This window comes from Mesoplodon bidens (genome assembly GCF_964165515.1).
Source record: "Mesoplodon bidens genome assembly, chromosome: 11".
NCBI classification, from domain to species: Eukaryota; Metazoa; Chordata; class Mammalia; order Artiodactyla; family Ziphiidae; genus Mesoplodon; species Mesoplodon bidens.
In genome coordinates this window covers 82,172,584-82,192,532 of record NC_138167.1, presented here as the reverse complement: position 1 = coordinate 82,192,532, position 19,949 = coordinate 82,172,584, and the positions used below count along the sequence as shown (strand labels likewise).

The window sequence follows — 19,949 nt, the reverse complement described above, 5'->3', positions numbered from 1 at the left end:
TTTTGAATATTTAATATCTGAGAAATTATGGTTTCTGTATACATTGAGAACTGTATGGACATTTTTCTACGTTTTGTTTTTACTTTAGAAAAAATCTAATCAGCTCCAAAAATAAGCTAAATAAAGCATCTTAGGAGGATTTATAGTTACATTACTATTGATATTTTGAATGTGTTGTGATTCATAGACTTACAGAGCAGAGATGGCCTACTTAGTATTTACCTCTGACAGATTAAATTAGTTACTACCTGCTAAAAATGCACCTAGAACAGTCCCTGGCACGTGGCAAGTTCTCACTGAATGTTAGCTCAAGAGAAGATAGAAGATGAGGGAGACAAATGGCCATTCTTCTGTTTGATTATAGTTTTCTTACTATATTTGAATTCTTTTTGTACATCATGGATTGTGTTGACCTGGAGATCTTAATGGGAGCCTAGGGAATTGTCTCATATATGTAATAAACATTTATTTACAGGCAAGAACTAGAATAGCATTTTGCAAACTCTGTCCTGTGTGATGCTAGTACTACCCTTCAGAAAAGGATGCCAGGGTCAAGTAACCCTGGCTGACTTGAATTAAACACAATAGTTTCCTTACTGTATGACTTCTCAGGGGCATTAATTTACTCATGAGCACTGTGGTTTTCCAAGAAGGAGATATAGAATACCATATGTTCCATTATTGAAAATAAAACTCATTTTATCTACTTAGGACGCTAATGTTCATGGACTACAGTTGAAAAATACTTTTCTAGAGAGGAAGCCAGTGATCTATATTTTGGTTTACCTGATTAATTAAAAAACTATAATTTTAACTTACAAAAGTTGTGTTAACATTAGAGGGCATTTCAAGGTACAAAAAAATGAAGAAAAAAGTTTGTAATTTCACTATATGGACCTAAACATTATCATTTTCTATACTTTCTACTAGTCTTTTTCACAATTAAAAAAATGATTTATTTTATTTTTGGTGGCATTGGATCTTTTGTTGCTGCACGTGGGCTTTTCTATAGCTGCGGCTAGCGGGGGCTACTCTTTGTTGCGGTGCGCGGGCTTCTCATTGTGGTGGCTTCTCTTGTTGTGGAGCATGGGCTCTGTGCCTGCAGGCTTCAGTAGTTGCAGCACATGTGCTCAGTAGTTGTGGTTCACGGGCTCTAAAGCACAGGCTCAGTAGTTGTGGTGCGTGGGCTTAGTTGCTCTGCGGCATGTGGGATCTTCCCGGACCAGGGCTCGAACCTGTGTCCCCTGAACTGACAGGCAGATTCTTAACCACAGAGCCACCAGGGAAGCCCTCTTTTTCACATTTTAAAAAAATTACTGCTCTTTTATTAAGTTTGTATGTAAAGTTTAGTCTAATACAAAACACAATAATCTGTTTTGTTTCACTAATTCAACAAATCTCTGTTGAGAGCCTGCTCTATGGCATGCATTGATTTAGGCTCTGAGAAGACACATTTTTAACATGGTAACATTCTAATATTTTTTCTTAACATGAATCCACCAGCACTTTTTCCTGTTGCTAAATGTTAATCCTCATGATTGCTATGTTTTCTCTGAAAAATTGATTTGAAACATATGACATACAATTATGAAGAATATTATAATGAAGAGTCATTCCCCCATCACTCTTTTAAGAAATGAAACATAGCTAGTACAGTTGAAACTGAACTCCTCCACTAACTGCTCCTGCTCACATTGTCTTTCCCCCTGCCTAGGAGTAACTGCTGTTCTAAAGAGTGATTATAAATTTCAGGCATTTTAGTATTTTTATTACATATGTTTGTATCCTTAAGCAGTAGAGTACTGTTTTTAAATTTATATAAATGGTGTCACACTCTGTGTATTCTTCTGCAGCTCATTTTTTAATTTCAGTACTGTGTTTGTGAGATTGACCCAAGTTGATTTGTGTAGTCATAGTGATCATTTTCACTACTACATTCTACTTGATCAAGGTTGCACAGTAAGTGGGTTTGAACTTAGGTGTGTTTCCTTCAAAGTTCAGGCATTTAGCCACTATGCTATGCTGCCTCTTGATTAAAAAAAATGTCTTCAGGATATTTGTATAAAGTATTGTCTTCTAATACATAGAAAATGCAAGTCCTAAGAAACTGGGGACAAATAAAATATCCTGAATGTACCAGAGGACTGGGGGAGCATTCTGAATTTACTTTCTTGAATGTAATGTTCATCTTCTAATAATAGGTTTCAGAGAATGCAGTTTTGAGTTCTTTACGCTGTATTGTGTCTTCTAAAGAGAGAGAGCTGAGAAGTCTTAAACTGGGAACAGAGAATGTTTGAACTGCATGAGAGATTGAGGGGGCATAATAGCTGTCTGCCAATGGTTTTCCCAGGGATCATTTACAGTGCTTGCTAAATATGTAGCTTCCTATTTCCCATTCTAGATGTATTGAGTCATAATTTCAGGTGTGAGGTTCTTAAAAGTTTATAATTCAGGTGTGAGGTTCTTAAAAGTTTGCCAGGTAGATTCTTAAGGAAACTAGAATTTAAGAATTACTGGCTTAGTGGGCTAGCACTTATTCTTTGAAGCTTCATAGGGCAGGAATAGGAATACTAGTAGAAGTTACAAAGTGCTAGATTTTGGCTTGGATGGAAAAATTCTGGCAATTAAAGGCACTAAATGAAATGGATTTCTTAGAAGGTGACCATGAAGAAACTGAAAACCATTTATGAACTATTGCTACTGTGTTTAAATTAGAAAAATGCACCCTTTCCTTGATATGATTTATTGCCATCTTCTGGGAAATTATCAAAATAAATATGGAAGTCTATGATGACTACAATGTGAATGGCACCCCTAAAACTGTGCCATACACTACCTGCTCAGCTGTACTGGGGCATGTGGTAGGTGGAGTAAGGGTGATTCATTGGTGTGGTGTAAGGTCATAGCAGTTGGTATTGGGAGACTTGGAGTTGAATCCTGACTTTAATGTTGACTGTGTGATCTTGAATAAACTATTTAATCTGTTTGAATATAAGTGTCCTCATCTGTAAAATTATAACAATAGTATCTATTCTACTGGTAGTATTTAAGTGATACAGTTCAAATGAGATGTTGGTAACATTGTGGAAACCAGTAACGAGCACATGGTGGCAACTCAGTTTTTCCCTTATGTTTTGCAAAGGGCATTAAATCTCAACCTAGAGTCTCAGACCTATTTGGAAGGGAGTGAAGTGGGGAAGAGTGAGAATTTATTGTAAGGAGAGTCCAAAATCCATATGCTCACCTAGCAGAGTCTGCAGGTGGGATAAATTATATATCTTGCATGTATACATGCAACTATTTAAAACATATATAAGGTGCTATTATGATTATATTTTTTAAAAACTTACTTTAAAGGTTTACTGAATACATAGCTATTTTTGACAAATGGGTTATAGTTTTAATAATTAATAAGTACCTCATAGGATTATGGTAATTTAAAAATTAGTCCATAGAAAGCATTTAGCCCAGTACTTGGAACATGTTTTAATTCAATATTAGCTGTGGTGATGACAAAGATGATGGTGGTGATGATGATGACAGTGTCAGAAGGTGGGTATGTGTGTGGGGTCTTTGAAGCTCCTTGGTGTTAAGAGGTGTCCTTAGAGACTTCTGTTTGTGGCAAAATGGAGAACTAGATGACCTGAAAACCCTCTTCCTGCAAAATACCTAGAAATTTTGGACAGAATTGAACAAATACCCTTAAGTACACCACAGAGCTCACAAGAAAGTAAGGTAAATTCCAGGGGCCAAAATAGAAAGGGGAACTGAAAACCAAAATGGTAAGTTTATGAATAGATGCTGCAGTAGGTTGATGGGCTCAGTTACAAAGAAACTTAGATTAACAACCATTTAGGGACAAGAGATGAGCCTTGGGCACATGAAGGATGGGCCTTGGAACTGACTCACATATTTAGTCAGAGCCTATAAGACTCATCTTAGGAAACCGTCGACTAGAAAAATATCTGCCTATTTGGTAGGGAGGTTTCTCAATTTGGGTACTGAAAGTGGAGTAAATGGGAGAAAGTCTCTCTTCCTAATAATTTGGACCTGCCCTCATGTAGGTCTGTTTTTCAAATTTACACTATTTGGGTTCTGATTCTCCCTGAGCCTGTGATTCTTTTTTTTAATTAAAAAAATTTTATTGAAGTATAGTTGATTTACAATGTTGTGTTTATTTATGCTGTATTGCAAAGTGATTCATTATGCATATATATATTCTTTTTCATATTTTTTTCCATTATGGCTTATCACAGGACATTGAATATAGTTCCCTGTGCTCTGCGGTAGGAGCTTGTTGTTTATGAGCCAGTGATTCTTGAATGGAGATTCATGTCTATATACATCTTTAATGAATGTGTGTAATCAAGTTATGTATATTCCAGAATGCAAGTATGAGTTGACATTAGAAAATCTATAATGCAGTACACCACATTAGCAGATGAAAAGGAGAAAATAACGACCACCTCATTAGATAAAGAGCTGCAACAAAAGCATTTGATGAAATTCAACAACCACCTTTTAAAAAATAACTCTTAACAAGTTAGGAATAGAAGAGAACTTCTGTATCCCATGAAGGGTATCATTCAAGACCTTTAATGACTGTTACACCTATGGTAAAAGATGAAAAGCAGTCCCTTTATATCGATGTAACAACTTAAAGATATCTGTCATTCTTCTAATCAAAATGTCCTAGGGGCCTTAGACAGCTGTGTGAAAAAAGAAGAGCAGAAGGAAAGGTATAAGGACTGTAAAGGAAGTATCAGACTAGTATAATACATTGCACACTTTTAGTAATAGCAATCTAAATGTCCATCAGGCCAATATCACTGATGAACATAGATGCAAAAATCCTCAACAAAATACTAGCAAACAGAATCCAACAGCACATTAAAAGGATCATACACCATGATCAAGTGGGGTTTATTCCAGGAATGCAAGGATTCTTCAATATACACAAATCAATCAATGTGATACACCATATTAACAAGTTGAAGGAGAAAAACCATATGATCATCTCAATAGATGCAGAGAAAGCTTTCGACAAAATTCAACACCCATTTATGATAAAAACCCTGCAGAAAGTAGGCATAGAGGGAACTTTCCTCAACATAATAAAGGCCATATATGACAAACCCACAGCCAACATTGTCCTCAATGGTGAAAAACTGAAAGCATTTCCACTAAGATCAGTAACAAGACAAGGCTGCCCACTCTCACCACTCTTATTCAACATAGTTTTGGAAGTTTTAGCCACAGCAATCAGAGAAGAAAAGGAAATAAAAGGAATCCAAATTGGAAAAGAAGAAGTAAAGCTGTCACTGTTTGCAGATGACATGATACTATACATAGAGAATCCTAAAGATGCTACCGAAAAACTACTAGAGCTAATCAATGAATTTGGTAAAGTAGCAGGATACAAAATTAATGTACAGAAATCTCTGGCATTCCTATACACTAATGATGAAAAATCTGAAAATGAAATCAAGAAAACACTCCCATTTACCATTGCAACAAAAAGAATAAAATATCTAGGAATAAACCTACCTAAGGAGACAAAAGACCTGTATGCAGAAAATTATAAGACACTGATGAAAGAAATTAAAGATGATACAAATAGATGGAGAGATATACCATGCTCCTGGATTGGAAGAATCAATGTTGTGAAAATGACTCTACTACCCAAAGCAATCTACAGATTCAATGCAATCCCTATCAAACTACCACTGGCATTTTTCACAGAACTAGAACAAAAAATTTCAAAATTTGTTTGGAAAAACAAAAGACCCCAAATAGCCAAAGCAATCTTGAGAACGAAAAACGGAGCTGGAGGAATCAGGCTCCCTGACTTCAGACTATACTACAAAGCTACAGTAATCAAGACAGTGTGGTACTGGCATAAAAACAGAAAGATAGATCAGTGGATCAGGATAGAAAGCCCAGAGATAAACCCACGCACATATGGTCAACTTATCTTTGATAAAGGAGGCAGGAATGTACAGTGGAGAAAGGACAGCCTCTTCAATAAGTGGTGCTGGGAAAACTGGACAGGGACATGTAAAAGTTTGAGATTAGATCATTCCCTAACACCATACACAAAAATAAGCTCAAAATGGATTAAAGACTTAAATGTAAGGCCAGAAACTATCAAACTCTTAGAGGAAAACATAGGTAGAACACTCTATGACATAAATCACAGCAAGATCCTTTTGGACCCACCTCCTAGAGAAATGGAAATAAAAAAGATAAACAAATGGGACCTAATGAAACTTCAAAGCTTTTGCACAGCAAAGGAAACCATAAACAAGACCAAAAGACAACCCTCAGAATGGGAGAAAATATTTGCAAATGAAGCCACTGACAAAGGATTAATCTCCAAAATTTATAAACAGCTCATGCAGCTCAATAGCAAAAAAACAAACAACCCAATCCAAAAATGGGCAGAAGACTTAAATAGGCATTTCTCCAAAGAAGATATACAGACTGCCAACAAACACATGAAAGAATGCTCAACATCATTAATCATTAGAGAAATGCAAATCAAAACTACAATGAGGGCCTCCCTGGTGGCGCAGTGGTTGGGAGTCCGCCTGCCGATGCAGAGGATACGGGTTCGTGCCCCGGTCTGGGGGGATCCCGCATGCTGCGGAGCAGCTGGGCCCGTGAGCCATGGCCGCTGGGCCTGCGCGTCCGGAGCCTGTGCTCCGCAACGGGAGAGGCCACAACAGTGAGAGGCCTGCGTACCGCAAAAAGAAAAAAAAAAAAAAAAAAAACTACAATGAGATATTATCTCACACCAGTCAGAATGGCCATCATCAAGAAATCTAGAAACAATAAATGCTGGAGAGGGTGTGGAGAAAAGGGAACACTCTTGCACTGCTGGTGGGAATGTGAATTGGTACAGCCACTATGGAGAACAGTATGGAGGTTCCTTAAAAAACTACAAATAGAACTACCATATGACCCAGCAATCCCACTACTAGGCATATACCCTGAGAAAACCATAATTCCAAAAGAGACATGTACCAAAATGTTCATTGCAGCTCTATTCACAATAGCCCGGAGCTGGAAACAACCTAAGTGTCCATCATCGGATGAATGGATAAAGAAGATGTGGCACATATATACAATGGAATATTACTCAGCCATAAAAAGAAACGAAACTGAGCTATTTGTAATGAGATGGATAGACCTAGAGTCTGTCATACAGAGTGAAGTAAGTCAGAAAGAGAAAGACAAATACCGTATGCTAACACATATATACGGAATTAAAAAAAAATGTCATGAAGAACCTAGGGGTAAAACGGGAATAAAGACACAGACCTACTTGAGAATGGACTTGTGGATATGGGGAGGGGGAAGGGTAAGCTGTGACAAAGCGCAAGAGAGGCATGGACATATATACACTACCAAACGTAAGGTAGATAGATAGTGGGAAGCAGCCGCAGAGCACAGGGAGATCAGCTCGGTGCTTTGTGACCGCCTGGAGGGGTGGGATGGGGAGGGTGGGAGGGAGGGAGATGCATGAGGGAAGGGATGTGGGAACAGATGTATATATGTATGACTGATTCACTTTGTTATAAAGCAGAAACTAATAAAAAATAATAATTACGAAAAAAAAAACAGTGATAAACAAAAATGTCCATCAGCAGAAGAGTGGATAAGTGAATTGTGATGTAGTCCTCAGCACAACACCATTTCATCGTAGCAGTGAAAGTGAGTGAGCTAAAGTGGGCTTGAACTAGAGTCAGCCTGGCATCATTGCCATCCACTTCTAGAGTCGCCTTCACACTACAGGGGGAAAACCTGGAACTACATTTCCCACCATCTCATTTCCTTACGGTTCTAGGTTAGTCTTCCAGTGAGGGGCATTTGCATGAATTTGTAATACACAAGGGAAGAGAGAGTTCTTATTCTGCAGTGGCGGATGGAAGAAGTTAATTGACCAGCCTCGCTGAGCAAGCCCTTGCAATTCACTTGCTTCAGCGTGGTAGACACTTGAGGTTGTCACCTGCCTCCTGGATTCTTAGATTCCTGTAAATTCATCACTGACAGCTTTCTTGATCTTTGCTCTCCCAGGCCTTCCAGCAGTGATGGACGCTTCTAGTTCTGTGCATTAAATCCCTTTCTGCTTGCAGTACCTAGAGTTGCTCTGTGTTCCTAACTAAACCCTGACTGACACACTGAGTTGCAGGAGAAGATTTCAATGACATATGGTTGAGTGAAAAAAGTGAACTGCAGAATTTTACAAGAGAATTAAAAATATGCAAAGTGATATTGTATATTGTTAATGGACACATACACATGTAGTAAAAGTTTAAAAACATGCAAAAGAATGGTTAAAAACCAAATTCAACCAAATTCAAGGACAGTGACTACCTCTAGGGGCAGAGAAGAGGAGAGTCACTATAAACAGTTATACAGAGGATTTCAGTGATCTGCATGTATGTGTTTGCTTTATTTCCTAAACATTTTCTGAAGAAAATATGAAAAATTAGAAAGTTTGAACAAAGCTGGTTGCTCTTTATGTTATTCTTTGTATTTGTCTCTCTGTGAGGATAATTATAATAGAAGGTATTTAGTTTTTGAAAATCACAATGTAGACCATTGGATTTGATGGCCTCCAAGTCTATATTTCCAGCGCAGAGATTCAAAAAAAATTAACTTTCAAAATAAAGTATGTGAAAATGACAAATTATGAGTTAGATTTTTAAAATTTACCTATACATTTGGTACCATCAGAATTTTGAAAACCGTAAAAGGAAGTTATATACATGTTTTTGAAAAGTTTAATTAATATTTGGGAAAATGATGAACTGTATTTATTATTTTACCTTTATTAATAGTATTCCATGTTTAATCAAAAACAAATATACTTAGTAAGTAATATATTTAGTAAGAAATATGTCGTTGATCTTGGATAGGCTATTTAAATTTGTTATTTGGTTTTGAATTATTGTTAAAAAGTTGGGAAGTGTTGTATATGATTTTCCCTTAAATTTAGTTTTTCTGTTTTGTTTATAAAATTCCTTTAGAAAAAACCTGAGGAACAGTTATTTTTGGCCTATGAACTTCTTGAAAAAGCCATTGTTGGAATAAATTTGAATTGCATGTTAACTGCTTTGCCAAATGGATCATCAGTGTTTGACCATTGCTATGCCATGGTGAGAATGAGAAACTCTTACATTAGGTTTATTTTACTTAACTAGGAAGAGGGCTGGCCTTGCAAATAGGTAAGTAAAGCATGGTTTGTGGTTGCTTCCCTCTCATAGGCCAGAAATATATTCCCTTTATCCCAGAAGAAATCAAGGAGGGTGAGGAGTCTTTGAATCTGTCACTGAAGAGGCTGCTGGTGAACTTGAAAAGCAGATTTCTTAGTGTGTTAAGCCAGATTGCAAAGAGTTGAGAAGTGAGCAGACTTTAAAAGGGCTAAGAGTAAAGTGATAACCTGAATGATAATAAGACAAAGCTGTTTTTAGTATGTTTTGATAACCATATGCCTTTTTAATTTTTACTTCAATTCTACCGAAGCACACCCACTGTATAGATGCAGACATGTGCAAACCAGTCACACCGAATAGTTTCATAATGGATTTGCATCTTGAACTAATTCAAGCCCAGCACCGAGTGGCCGTTGTGCTTCTTGACCAATTGCAAGGTAGTAGCCATCAAAGCAAATAACTTGTTCTGAATCAGTTTTAAGACAAGTTCAAGTACAGAATCAATTTAATTTGTAAACAGTGTTGTTGTTGACTAGGTGTTTTCCAGGTAAATTTCATTATTTTATTTTTTCTTACTTCTCTGATAAATATCAGTAGGTATGTTTCATTATTTCTTTACACCTTGCATAGCAAATCAGTAAACTTCTAAAAAATTAAATTGCTTGAGTTATAGTAAATTATTGATATTTTCTCAATTTAATGAAGCAAACATTTATTGAGTCTCTATCAAATCTAGGAACCATATTAAGCTTGGTCCAAATAAGACACAGCCTTCAATTTTGAGCTTCTCGATAAGTAAGCCAACTATAATAGTCAAGGTTAATAAATGCAGTAGAAGTGGGCTCAGAGTGTTTGTTATGGGCACACAGAAGAGTATAACAGTCAAGAAAGTCAGGGATGGCTTCTTGGAAGAAGTGATACTTGACCAGAAAGCTGTCTTTATCTTTATCTTCATAAATGTCTTTATGAAGAAAATTGAGAAGGAGGCAGTCAGTTTGAATGGAGAAAGCAACTTTTAGTAAGGTGGAAGCAAACAATTATACGGTGAAGTCTAGAAACTGCTGGAATTTTCTTATGGCTGTAGTAAAGAGCACACATGGGAGATGGACACAGATAAGGCTAGAGAGGTAGATCACAGATCTTGAAGGGTTAAATGGTTGATATTTTATCCTGGAAGCTATTGAAAATTTTAGAAAGACATCTCTGACAGCAGTGTGAGAGGACAGATGAGTTGGATCTAAGTTGTTTTTGCCTCATTATTTAGGTAAAGAGGTCAAAACATTAAAAAAAAATGCCGATAGTAATTCTAGTGTGCATATAGAAACACAACTACTCAAGTTTCAGGATAAGACTTAAAATATTAGGTCTAAAAACCTCTTCTGTTTGAGGTTAAATTTTGATAAAGCCAAGTTACTCCTGGCATGATTATATAGTCAATATTCATTTAACTACCACTTCCTCATTTTAAATTACTGAGTAACTATAGAATAGAACTGAGTGTTCCAGCCTAACATGACTTCTGATCTCTGTCGAATACATTCAGATGTCCCATCATATATACAACTAAACAAATTTAATCAAATGGTGGGTAATTAAATAATTTTTGAGTGCAGACTTCTTCTCCTCAGCTTTATTAAGATATAATTGACATACCACATAATGTAAGTTCAAGGTGTACAACGTCTAGATTTAATACACTAACATATTGCACAATGATTACTGGCATAGCATTAGCTAACAGCTCAAGCATGTCACATAATTCCCGTTTCTTTTTTTGTGGTGAGAACATTCAAGATTTACTCACTTTGCAACTTACAAGTGTCTACTACAGTATTATTAACTATGATCCATGCTGTACATTAGGTCCCCAGAACTTATTCATCTTATGTACCCTTTGACCAATATCTTTCCATTTTCCCACTTCCTCAGCCCCTGGTAACCACCATTCTACTCTCTTGTTTCTATGAGTTTGGGTTTTTTAGATTCCACATATAAGGGATGCCATACAGTATTTGTCTCTCTGTGTAACTTATTTCACCTAGCATAATGCCCTCAAAGTCCATGCATATTAGTGCAAATGTCTTTCTCCTGACTGAATAATATTCCACTCTGTGTGTGTGTGTGTGTGTGTGTGTGTGTGTGTGTCACATCTTCTTTATACGGTCACCCACTGATGGATATTTAGGTTGTTGCCATATCTTAGCTATTGTGAATAATGCTGCAATGAACATGGGACTGTAGATATCTCTAAGATCTTGTTTTTATTTCCTTTGGAGATATACCCAGAAGTAGATTGCTGGATCATATAGTAGTTCTATTTTTAATTTTTTGAGAAACCTCCATAGTGTTTTCCATAGTGGCTTAACCAATTTACATTCCCACCAATAGTGTATAAGGGTATCCTTTAATCCACAACCTCGCCAATGTTTATTATCTTTTGTCTTTTTTGATAATAGCCATTTTAATAGGTGTGAGGTAATATCTTATTGTGGTTTTGATTTGCATTTCCCTGATGATTAGTGATGTTAAGCATCTTTTCATGTACTAGTAGACCATTTGTATATTTTCTTTGGAAAAATGTCTATTTAGTTCCTTTGCCCATTTTAAAATCAGATTTTTTTATTATTAAATGGCTTGAGTTTTTTATATATTTTGGATATATCTATAGATACCTATATATCTATATATAGATAACCGACTTTAAAAAAATGCACAACCTGAGAGGTGCAAGTTAAGTTTTACTGGGGGCAAAATGAGGACTATAGCCTGGGAGACAGCATCTCAGAGAGCTCTGAGGAACTGCTCCAAAGAGGTAGGGGGAAGGTCAGCATAGATGTGATTTTGGTGAAGGGGGGGAGTACATGCAATGAAGCACATATCTTTTTGCAGAAGGTTTCTGCTAGTCACGAGGAGCAGACGTCACCATGAAAGATTTTAGTGCTTTTCTAGATATGAGGGGATACAAGAATTGGGCTCATAAAATCAACTCCTGAAAATACCTAACTATCTGAAGACCTGTTATACCAGTTTTTCCCAGAGCACACAGTGCCTCATTTCTGCTCTCCACCCTGAGCTCATTTCAGGGGATGTTGAAAGTCAGCAGCTGCAGCAGCACATGATCTAATCCTTGTAGAGGTAGATGGCAAGTGCCAATGGCAAGTGCCAATTTGTAGTTGACTCTTTCTCTCTCTCTCTCTCTCTCTATACATATATATATGTGTGTGTGTGTGTGTGTGTGTGTGTGTATATATATATTTACATAGGATTAGTTATTATTTCTTTGCAGTAGCTCTGGATCTGCTTGATGTTTTTCTCTGCTTTATTGAACTGCCACCCTAGCACAGATTATCACTTTTTTTGTCCTGTCATTCTTCACTCTTGTATGCTGCTGTCTGACTAATGTTGCCTAAATACTGCTTTTGTCATTCTTATTCAAGAACTTTACAGTGGTTGTCTATTGATGACTGTGGCATTTAAATGTGACTCCTGTATTGGGCATTCAGTGTTTTCTTGCAATCTCATCCTTCTTATCTCCAGTGATTATAATCATGAGAGCTATCACTTAATTAGCATTTATAATATCCTAGGTACGGAGAGAAAGATGCATTAATTTCCTCTTTGTGTTGCTATTTCCATGAAGATAAATTTCCTTATCCTTTGCCATTAAAGAAACCTTATATCCTTTAACGGTGTCTTTTGGCATCTTTTCATCAATCAGTCATCATCCCATGGTGACTCATGTGCATTAGCACAAATAATTAAACCTCAATAAAAGGGGTTTATTGTAAGGTTACTACAGGTACACTCATGTACCTTTAAGGAGAGAAACAATATATTGCCAGGTCTCTTGAGGGCCAGACCTGGAAAATCAAGAATCAGTGCAATACTCTCCATCTCCCTGGGCCAGCATACTTTTATCTTCTTCTCCTTCATCCTGCTACCTCTTTCCTGGACCACCGTGATGGTCAGTCCTAGTTGCACATGAGGATCTCTCACTGCTCACAATCAACTGGCAATAATTTGTGTGTTAGTTGAAAATCTTGAGAGTGGCTCTGATTTTATCAGCCACAGATAGAAGAGAATGGAGGTCTTCATGTGGTACCCAGGGCTCTCGCAGGAACCAAGGATGGAGCAATTTTGAAAAGTTTATGAAGAGGGAAAGTGAACAAAAGTAGGTTGGACCCTATTTATCAACCTTCAAGATAATTTTATTTAAGGTGAAATAGAAAATCAAATATTGTTATAATTTAAAAATTCTTGGTCTTATACAGTAGCAAATAAAAGAGAATTTAATGATGAAACTGTATTAGATTTGTTTGAATTTTTATCTATTAATGAAAAAAGATGACATGATAGAAAAAGCAATAATTTTACAAATAGTCACTCTTTAGTGTTTAGAAAATATTTCCTTTCTTGAACATAAACCTAATTGTGATAACAATCTCCTTCTCCTTCTTCTTCTGCTGCTTCTTCTTCTTCAGTTTTCCAGACTCCAACTGTTAGCAAAAATACATCTACCAAAGGTCCAGAAAAGCCAAAAAAACCTGGAAGTCCTGATTGTTTTACAGGTAATTAAATTTTGGATAAACTTGTCTTTCCACATTTTTTAAAGATAGTTTTTATGTTGCCCTTTTGGTGAAACGTTTGTTTGCTTTTACAGAATTAAGTGTAATGAATAAAATAAGGAAGAATAAGCTATCCAAAGCAATTTACTTGATGCAGAAAACCCTTCTAATGTTTGAGAAAGATGCAACCTGTACATCTCTACATAACTTCTTGATGGTAACAATATATCACTTCTCCTTTTAGTCCTGACATGCAACCCCTGTTAAAAATGAATGATTTATTTCTCTTTGCTAAAAATAATGTGTTGCCGTTAACATTAGATTATGAACTTTTAGATTTGCCGTGTCTAGTCTTCTCTTTATAAAGTGCAATAGTTCTAAGCAGGGAAATTAATCTGTATCTCCAGCCCTGAACTCTCCTGAAATGAGAGGTTCTCTCTCTGCAGGGAGACCTTACATGGGGAGCTAAATAAAATCAGAAGGATTCAAAATGAGGTAAATCATAGAATATAAGTGACACTGTGCCAGCATAAATGCATTCCTTACTATGGAACTAAAATACTTAAAGTCCATGGGCTAAAGTACCTTCTCTCAGTTGGATATTGCTGATTCATGGACCAATTGCCTTGCTGTTGTTGTCTCTCTCTGACCTGGAAATTGTTCTGTCTTCTTACTTATTCATTGTATGTTGATTTTAGAGTTTAAATTTCTGAGGGGAATCACATTTCTGTTTTATTTTTGCCCCTGTGTATCACAAAAGTTTGATTGTGTTGGCTGAATGAATGGCATATGATGAGGTAGAGAATACTAGTAGCTTGACTGACAAGGGAAAGAAAAGAGTAAGTCAAAGCTAGGGGAAGGATACCGAGTTTAAGACGAGTTCGACATATAGTGGGGTCCTCTAATAGAAGAGGGAAGGGGATGAGATTGAAAGCACATGTAAAGTGATTCATCTTCAGTGGAGGGTGGGCTGCAGAACAGACACCTCATCCTCTGATACAAAAGGGAAGGAGGAACAGACAGATGTAGATTTCAATAAGTCCATTGGTGTGGAGGCAGAGAGTTGAGTGGATGCCTTCTTATCTCAATCACCTGTAAAACAGGAGGCAAGGGAATCTGCCAGCCATGGAGAGTGAGGGTGGCTAGTTGGACTGGGGAGAGAGAAGGTGATTGGAGAGTGGAGAGGAATGGATGAGGGAGCTGACTCTGAGTTAAAGGACTGGTCAGCATCCTGAAGTTCTGGCTGAGGTTGAAGACCATGGATTTTCAGGTGGCCTCATCTGCATGCTGGTATGATATTATCCTGGTGTATCCTTAGTAGCTGTGACAGTAGAATATTTGTGATAGTAGAAATTTGTACTGGACTGGATTTTATAAAAAGTACGAAAGTATAGGTTAAAAGTTCATAATGAAACATGGGTGTAGATTGAGTAGGGAAGGAAGTAACACCATCAAGACTTTTAAAGACTTAGGCTTCCCTGGTGGCGCAGTGGTTGAGAGTCCGCCTGCCGATGCAGGGGACACGGGTTCATGCCCCGGTCCAGGAAGATCCCACATGCCGCGGAGTGGCTGGGCTCGTGAGCCATGGCCGCTGAGCCTGCGCGTCCGGAGCCTGTGCTCCTCAACGGGAGAGGCCACAGCAGTGAGAGGCCTGCGTAACGCAAAAAAAAAAAAAAAAAAAAAAGACTTTTAAAGACTTGGTAGACTATGGAGATATCAAGAGATTGGGCATCTCTATGAGGCCAGGGACCAGAAAATCAGAATCTGAGAGAGCTAGAAGGATAGGTGTTGGAAGTTAGAAAGTATTGGGTTGACCAAAAAGTTCATTCTGGATTTTCCATAAGATGTTATGGAAAAACCTGAACCAACTTTTTGGCCGATGCAATAGAATATTGGAATTTTAGATTTCTGGTATGTAGTACTTCCTGATCATAAGTCCATCACTTCATTCATCCAACACATGTTTTTGAGTGCCTATGATCCATTCAGCAAATGTTTTATTGCAAGTTGACTATGTGCCTGGTATTATGCTGAGTACAAGGGATAAAAACAAACAAAAATCCTTTCTTTATTCAACCAATATTGATGGATTGCCTGCTCTTTGTGGTCTCTGTCTTCAAGATAAATCCAGTCTATGGGAACATAGACGTGTAAGTAGGTGATTATGAGTCATTGTCTTTGGTGATCTAATTGCAAGAGTGCCAGGGGAATTCAGGAAGGGAATACCTAACCCAACAGTGGGGAATATTTGAAGAAACACCCAGAAAAAGTGACATGAAATTGAATACTGAAAGGCAGGAGTATCCAGAGAAAGAGAAAGACAAAAGTGGAAAGGACATGCAAGACAGAGAGAACAACCTGTGCAAAGGTCCTGAGGCTAGAAAGGTCATAGAGTGCTTGTGGTCCTAGAGGTCATTCAGTGTAACAGAAGCTTTGATGGAATGGCAAAGGGGAGGGAAGTGTTTGGAGAGGATGGTAAGAGGTGAGACCAGAGAGAAAGTAGAGTCTAGTTCGTAAGAAGTCTGAGGATTCTGGTTAAACAGATGCTATCAGTGTTCAAGGTGGGGAAGTCTGTCCTGGCAGTATTAGGGGAGAGCCTCATTACATTAGAATTTCCAGCATCTGAATGAAGGAATTTGATGATGGTATTGGATAGTCTCAGCTGACCAGGCCAAGTGGTGTCTGATCTCTGCTGGAAGACTCCTGGGGTTCAGATCCATTTTCTCAGCAGATGCTTCTGCAGCCACTCGCTACTGCCTAGTGCTTGGAGGACTATTTCCATGGCAAGTAAAACGTATCTTTCTTTTAGAACCGTTTCTCTCAGGACTCATCTCATGGCCTCTCACAGTCCAGAGAGAGTAAAGCCTCTGGGATTTTCCCTTTTGTTTTATTATGATGCAATCTTGTCTTTATATTATCATAATATGCCCATTGCCCTGTTAGGTCTCTGTCTTTCTACCACTGTGACTGGGAACACACAGGAGATGTGAGAGGTCTGAAGTTTTCATGTTCTCCTTGTGTATCTTTTCCTTCTATTTCTTAAGTGAAACTATTTTAACTTAAGAAAAATTATAAGATCCTCTTAGACTCATGAGAGGCATTTAGAAGCTCTACTTTTTATGAGGAGCCCTCCATAAGAATTGTCGCCAGCTGGGAAATGTTGAATATTTATTTAGAAGTCCTGAAATCTTCCTCTGCTCCTCCGTGGCAATTTTTCATCCTAGTGTTAAAGCTTAATGATCAGTCCTCAGGGTACTCTCATAAACAACCATGTTACGGCTCAAATAATTGCCAAAGTTTCTTCCCTTAAAGAAGACAAATAAATTTCATTCCCTTGGCAATCATTTTCTTTTGGGCTATATTACAGCATGCTTTACATTATCACGGTCTGGTAATAAAATTATCCACAAATCAGTATTTGATGTGTCACCTGATACCATAAAAAAAGATTTGAAAAGCCTGGGTCTTTGCAGAACCCTTAAATAATTCATACCCTGTTTTAGTTTTTCAGAAGTTTCCCGACCTTGTGGAGATGGATATTCTCATCAGGTGTCTGTTTTATTCCAAGTCCATTAAAGGTGGACTAGCTTGTTGCCACGGATGAGGGACAAACCTTTGATAAGAACCCGTTAGCCTTCCAAAAGAGATGGCTGGCTTTTCTTCTTGATTGTGGGGCTTTATTTTTCTCATTTTCCTGTCTCAGTTATTTGACTTCTGGAAGTCCATATTGGCATTTTACACATTATACCTCAGATTTATTTTAATGGATTGCACCTAGAACCAGCCTGAGATGTCCCTGATTTTCTACTTCTGATAAATAGAGGAATCAGCGTATGGCTTATGATCATCACTCCTAGTTCACTTCATAGTCCAGCAGCCCAACATTCACCATCTTTGCGGAGCAATTCCTCACTGGGAAGAGGCAGGAATACTACTCAATCCAGGTGCTAAGGGTACCAGGGCAGGGTTGTATACTGTTGTTTTCTGTCCAGCATTTATTTCCCTCTTCCAAACATCACCTTTGGAGGAATTTCTTCTTCCCCACTAGAAGAAATCAGGTAGGACTTCTCAGGGCCTCTCTTCTCTGCCAGCCAAGAGGAGGACTGGTGATGCAAGCTAGGCTGATTGGTTGCTCCCTCCTTGGAATCTGAATCTTGAACAGAGGGATAAAAAGACAAAAAGTAGTTGGCATTCATTCATTCCAATGCCTGTGTCCTGATTAGACTATATTAGTTGTGTTCTGTAGACCCTCTTGCCTCTCCGGACCTGCTGTGCTCCAAGCCTCATGTTGCTGTTGCTTCTGTTGCAAAGAGCCCTAACTGATGCATCTAGTGTTCCCCTAGGACTATATGTTGAAACTTAAATCAATAATTGACATGATTTTAGCAGTTCCGAAATCCAGTCATAATGCTTCAACTCTAAGCAAAGGAGCATTATAGATTAGCGGATTATTTTTTATAATCAACACAGAATCTAATTTTATGGTCCTAATTTGAAACCAGAACTCATGAAGAAGCCTAGGCCGGGCTTCCCTGGTGGCACAGTGGTTGAGAGTCCACCTGCCGATGCAGGGGACACGGGTTCGTGCCCCAGTCCGGGAGGATCCCACGTGCCATGGAGCGGCTGGGCCCGTGAGCCATGGCCGCTCAGCCTGCGCGTCCGGAGCCTGTGCTCCATGGTGGGAGAGGCCACAGCAGTGAGAGGCCCGCGTACCAGAAAAAAAAAGAAGCCCAGGCCACTAGAAGTTCTCATCACTCCTGGCTCTAATACTTCCTGAATTTACATCTTGATGGCCCCTAAATACCATTGTATTAACTATGTTAGCAATTGGATTACCAAGTGAAATGATTTTTCCTATTTTTTAACATTTTAGTCAAATTAATTCTATTTGCTTTTTTTAGGAAAAATATATGTAAGCCAATATTCTTCAGAGATCTTCTCAGTTCTTTTTAATTGTTCCATGCTGAAGTCTTCCTCATAAAGAGTAAAACCCTTTTTGATTCTAACCCCCCTCTTTTGAGGTCATGTTTTGACCCGCAGTCTTCAAACTACTGACAGAGATTTTAGAATATTTACATTTTAGGACTTTTTTCTTTTAAATATTTTGACGTTATTGCATAGAAAACTTCATCTCTGGTTGCCTCTCCATGCTTCTTTTTAACTTCACTTTGTATTAAGACAAGAAATCATAATGGTTAGGCGTATAAGGGTCTTGGATTAGAGTTTTGGTACTGCCGCTGACTAGCTGTATGACCAAGGTCAAGTTACCCATGCTCTGTTTTAATTTCTTCATCTGTAAAATGGGTGTTTTGGGGAAGATTCAATGAAATGATGCCTATAAAATGCTTAGCATTTGGCATAGAATAAACAGTCAATAAATGTTAGCCATTATTATTACTACTATTTTATCTTCTAATTTAAGCACTCTGGAATATTCTATTTTGTCATATCAGTATGATTTTTGGTGCTTTAGATATATTTTTCTCTATCAAACTACACATTTCTTTCTGTCTTTTCTCTTAGATCTTATAAAGCGTATATTTTATTCTCAGCAATATTCTTTGCCAGGATTCTTGGATATGACAACCTACTTTTCATCTTCTTCTGAAATGTACATAATATTGTTGAGAACCCAGAATATACCTCGGGAGATCTACTAGATGAGTAATAAATATGGTACTTTATCATTCCAGTCTTGTGATAGTTGTTTAGGTGTGTCCTAATTACGGCCTTCCAGATTGCATTACATCTTTCTGCAAGTGTTTTGCTGCACTGTGGATGTTAAGTCATTTTCAAATGTACTTAATGCCAATCTGTCATCATAAGCCTTGAGTAACTTGTAAAAAGTGGCAGGTCACACATTCTCTAGTGGAAACCATAGGCAGAGAGATTTGCATTCAGACAATAGTGCTTTGGACTTCAGTACTATTGTTTTGTGGCAATAAAACAATATGTTTTCTAAAAAATTGAAGTGTAGTTGCTTACAATATGTTACAGGTGTACAATTTAGTGATTCACAAATTTGAAAGGTTATACTCCATTTGTAGTTATTATAAAGTATTGGCTTTATTCCCTGTGTTGTACAATATATCCTTATAGCTTATTTTAATTAAAAAATATTTTATTGGAGTATAGTTGACTTACAATGTTATGTTAGTTTCAG

General features: G+C 37.6%; 1 protein-coding gene across 1 annotated transcript in view; it reads left to right on the top strand.

Annotated features, from left to right (window-relative positions):
* Positions 1 to 19,949, top strand: part of CFAP54 (cilia and flagella associated protein 54) — a gene marked incomplete at its 5' end in the record, with an annotated part of 331,419 nt that overhangs the window by 67,414 nt on the left and 244,056 nt on the right. The window contains 4 exon segments of the mRNA XM_081249749.1: positions 9,036 to 9,164; positions 9,532 to 9,658; positions 13,703 to 13,789; positions 13,882 to 14,003. Of these exon segments, the coding sequence (XP_081105875.1) occupies positions 9,036 to 9,164; positions 9,532 to 9,658; positions 13,703 to 13,789; positions 13,882 to 14,003 (465 nt within the window).